We start from the raw sequence: 5,000 nt of genomic DNA, 5'->3' as shown, positions 1-5,000 counted from the left end.
TCCCAAATCTCTCACCTCACCTGCACGATCAAGTACTGAAATACACCTTTCCTAAATCTCCATCTCACCTGCACGATCAAGTACTGAAATACACCTTTCCTAAATCTCCATCTCACCTGCACGATCAAGTACTGAAATACACCTTTCCTAAATCTCCATCTCACCTGCACGATCAAGTACTGAAATACACCTTTCCCAAATCTCCATCTCACCTGCACGATCAAGTACTGAAATACGCCTTTCCCAAATCTCCATCTCACCTGCACGATCAAGTACTGAAATACACCTTTCCCAAATCTCTCACCTCACCTGCACGATCAAGTACTGAAATACACCTTTCCTAAATCTCCATCTCACCTGCACGATCAAGTACTGAAATACACCTTTCCTAAATCTCCATCTCACCTGCACAATCAAGTACTGAAATACACCTTTCCCAAATCTCCACCTCACCTGCACAATCTCGTTTTGAAATACCCCTCCCCCCTTTCCCAAATCCTCTCTCCCCCTTTCCCAAATCCCCTCACCCTTTCCCAAATCCCCCCGTTAACCAAATCCCCCCCCCCTTCCTAAATCCCCCCTTTCCCAAATCCCCCCCTTTCCCAAATCCCCCCTTTTCCAAATCCCCTACCCCTTTCCCAACCCCCACCCCTTTTCCAAATTCCCCCTTTCCCAAATACCCTCCCCCTTTCCCAAATCCCCTACCCCTTTCCCAACCCCCACCCCTTTTCCAAATTCCCCCTTTCCCAAATACCCTCCCCCTTTCCCAAATCCCCTACCCCTTTCCCAACCCCCGCCTCTTTTCCAAATTCCCCCTTTGCCAAATCCCCTCCCCCTTTCCCAAATCCTCCCCCCCCCCCTTTCCCAAATCCTCTCCCCACCTTTTCCAAATCCCCACCTCACCTGCACAATCTCGTACGGAAATACCCCTTTTCTAAAACCGTGCCCCCCTTTCCCCAAAGAACCCTCCTAGTACAGTGTAATTAGAGATTAGGGTGGTATTTTTTTTCAATTGTTATACTTTGCTCACAAACAAAACAAGACCCAAAGTTGATCCTGTGAGAAAAAAAAAAAAAAATCTGCCAGAATCCATGCCCAGCAACTTGAAAATGTATTGTATCATTTCTTTTTTTTTTTTTAACCATTCCCCCCTCCATCCCCCTTCCCATTTCCAACACACACACCCTTCCCCAACCCCCCCCCCCCCCCGCCCCCTCCCAACACCTCCCCTTCCCAAAATCCACCACCCTGATCCCAACCCACCCCTCCCCCCAGCCCCAGCCCCAGCCCCACCCCCTCCTCCCTCACCTGCACGATCTCGTACTGGTTCTTCTGGGCCGCCAGGATGAGGGGCGTGATGTCCGGGGAGAACTGGGACTCGGCGGAGGCGGCCTTGTAGAAGCCGTCCGTGTCGCCCAGCTTCTGCCGCTCCTTCCACATCTCCAGGTAGCGACGGTGCTTGAGGATGGTCTCGGCGATCTGGATGTGGCCCGCCGAGATGGCCTGAAGAACGGCCTCCTGGATGTGGTGCTGGCTGGAGCGGTCCAGGAGAACCTCCACGATCTGAAGGGAACATGACACGGGACAAAGGGCTGGTGATCATGGTCATGGTAGTAGTAATGGTAGTGATGGTAGTGGTGGTGATGATGATGATGATGATGATGACGATGATGATGACGATGGCGACGATGATGATACTACTGCTACTACTAGTAATAACAACAACAACAATAATAATAATGATTATGATAACGATGATGATGATAATGATAATGATGACACTGATGACTGTAACAACATCATAATAATGGCAATAATGATGACAGTAAAGGTGATGATGATGGCGACGATGATGATACTGCTGCTACTAATAGTCATACTAATACTAGTAATGAAAATAATTATAATGACGATGATAATGATGATGATAATGATAATGATGACGCTGATGATTAAAATAACAACATAAACATCATCATCATGATAGTGGTAGTATTGGTAGTAGACGTATATTTATAGAGCGCTTTCAATCGGCTGAAACAGCTTTTACATTACGTCAATCAGACACACAATCAACCATTAAACACATACATATAACCACACACGCACGCCCCCCCCCCCTCCACACACCACACACACACACGGGAACAGATCACAAACCAGTCTTACAATCGATCGAGGGATCACGAAGGGGGCTGGGTGAGGATGGGAATGACATATATAAAAGAGATCCGGGGTGGGGGGGGGGGGGGGGCGGGAGGGAGTGGAGGGAGACGGGAGGTGGGGGTGAGGGTGAGGGTGAGAGTCTGTTAAGGAAGACGGTGGAGGGCAGACAACTGTGGAGAGAAGGAAACAGTACCCAACACTTATCCCCACCCCCACCCCACCCCAACCCCCCCCCCCACCCCCGCGCCCCACTAACCCCCCTGTCACACACGGGGACGTAAAGGACTAAAGACGTAACCGGTTTTAATCGGGTGGATGTCTGTCTGTCTGTCTTCTGCCTGCCTGTCTGTCTGTCTGCCTGCCTGTCTGATGCCGATCATTTGACATGCACGCACACAGCAGCAATGACAGAGAGAAATGTCCAAACACAAAATTTAATCAACCTTTATTCAAGACTGGCATAATCAGTATACGGACAAGTCCGGAAAGACTGGTCATAATCGGTATACGGACAAGTCCGGAAAGACTGGCACAATCGGTATGAGGGCAAAACCACAAAGACTGGTACAATCAAAATGGAAATTAACAGATAATGAGGCCAGGAGACGATATGATTAACAAATAGTAAAGAGTGGTAACTCTCCATTACACAAGGTACACAACTAAGTCAGTGATGCTTAAGCTACCGATTCAGCTAGTACACAGGTAAATAAAAGGTACATTGGAACAAACCCAGACACTTCCTCAAAAAGGAAGTGCCGGGCTTATTCAGGATTAAAGAGGCTATGCCAGTCTTGAATAAAAGCTAATTTGTGTTTGCACATTTCTTCTGTCTTTGCTGCTTGTGCACATGTCAAATGATGGGTATAAGGACAGGCCCGGCGCTTCCTTTTTGAGGAAGTGCCTGGGTTTGTTCCAATGTACCTTTTATTTACCTGTGTGCTAGCTGAATCGGTAGCGTAAGCATCACTGACTTGAAGTTGTGTACCTTGTGTAATGGAGAGAGTTACCGCTCTTTACTATTTGTTAATCACTGGTACAAATCAGTTCAAGGATTTATGAGGAAATGTCTGGGTGTGAGTCCAATGTACCTTTTGTTTACTACCCGTGTCACAGCTGAATAGGTAGGATAAGCAGCACTGACTTGAAGTCGTTTGCCTTGAACATGGAGAGGAGCTGATATGAAAATATATATGGCTCCACAGACCGTGTTCTCAATGTTTCACCCACACAACTGTAAATACACAGCTTAATGTGTCCTTCTTCTGAACTGCTTTTTTCTTCTCTCGTTTGTTTGTTTGTTGTTGTTGTTGTTGTTGTTTGTGTGTGTGTGTGTGTGTGTGTGTGTGTGTGTGTGTGTGTGTGTGTGTGTGTGTATGTGTGTGTTGTTGTTGTTGTTGTTATTTGTGGGTTTTTTGTGGGATTTTTTGTGGGTTTTCTCAACTTTTATGTGACATTGTGTTTTTGGAAATGTTTGTTCTGGGCACGAAAAGTTTATTTTGCAGTAATCCTCCATACTCCAACAGGAGTGAAAGGATAATTAAAACTTGAAACTTGAAACTTGTGTGTGTGTGTGTGTGTGTGTGTGTGTGTGTGTGTGTGTGTGTGTGTTATTTTTTTTGTTTTTTGTCTGCTTTGTTTTTACCTTATGACGACAAAGACCACGAAGACGACGACAACGATGATGATGATGATGATGATGATGACGACGACGATGTTGATGACGATAAGCTTCTTGTTCGCGCCCTGTTTAAATCTCGACAAACTGGCTTCAATTGAAATATTTTGAGAGAAACAAAACTCTCTTTTTTCATCCTCTTTTTTTTTTTTTTTTTTTTTTTAATCACGCATGGACAGGTGATCAAGCAACACTGGTCCAGTTTGTCAATCGACCAGGGAACTGAATAACAACAACAGCAGCTCCAAAGCTCAGACACAGAGAGAAGGGAGGTGTGGAGAGTGAGAGAAGGGAATTCTGACAGGAAATTGAGAAGGAGGGATGAGGAAGGAAGGGGAGGGGGTGGGGAAGGAGCGGGAGGGAGGGAGGGAGAGGGAGACAGAGCGAGGAGATAAACAGTATACTGACGGCGAGAAAAAGACAGAGAGAGAGAGAGGATGGAGGGAAAGAGAGAGAGGGAGAAAGAGAGAGAGGAAAGAGTCGACAGAGAGGTGCAGAAGGAATGAAGGTGGTTGGGCAGGGGGGGGACAGACAAATGCACACACACACACACACACACACACACACACACACACACATACATACACACACACATATACATACACACACACACACACACACACACACACACACACACACACAAAGTCTAAAAACACTTATAGTGAATAGACGTTAAACTAAAGAAAACACACACACACACACACACACACACACACACACACACACACACACACACACACACACACACACACACACACATACATACACACACACATACATATACATACACACAAACACACACACACACACACACACAAAGTCTAAAAACACTTATAGTGAATAGACGTTAAACTAAAGAAAACACACACACACACACACACACACACACACACACACACACACACAAACTCCAACTCGAATGTGTTACTGAAGGTAAAAAGACAAGCTAAAAGCTTCTTTTCAAAATTCCCTGTCAGAAAGAAAAAAACAGAAAGAAGATAGGGGATATTGAAGAAAATGAAGAACTTTGGGAAAGAAATATGCTGATAATAATTATGATTACGATAATGTAAATAATATTGATTATGACAATGATGATAATAATAATGTTAATGATAACAACAACAACAACAATAATGATGATGATGAGGATAAA

General features: G+C 45.2%; 1 protein-coding gene across 1 annotated transcript in view; it reads right to left on the bottom strand.

The window, feature by feature from the left end:
* The window catches only part of LOC143300423 (short transient receptor potential channel 7-like), a 93,756-nt gene that overhangs the window by 30,362 nt on the left and 58,394 nt on the right, over window positions 1–5,000 (bottom strand). The window contains exon 3 of the mRNA XM_076614069.1: window positions 1,309–1,563. Coding sequence (XP_076470184.1) covers window positions 1,309–1,563 — 255 coding nt within the window. The remainder of the gene's footprint in view (window positions 1–1,308; window positions 1,564–5,000) is intronic.

Source organism: Babylonia areolata, chromosome 26 (genome assembly GCF_041734735.1).
Source record: "Babylonia areolata isolate BAREFJ2019XMU chromosome 26, ASM4173473v1, whole genome shotgun sequence".
Taxonomy (NCBI): Eukaryota; Metazoa; Mollusca; class Gastropoda; order Neogastropoda; family Buccinidae; genus Babylonia; species Babylonia areolata.
The sequence above is the reverse complement of the archived record's forward strand: the minus strand, read 5'-3'. Positions and strand labels throughout refer to the sequence as shown.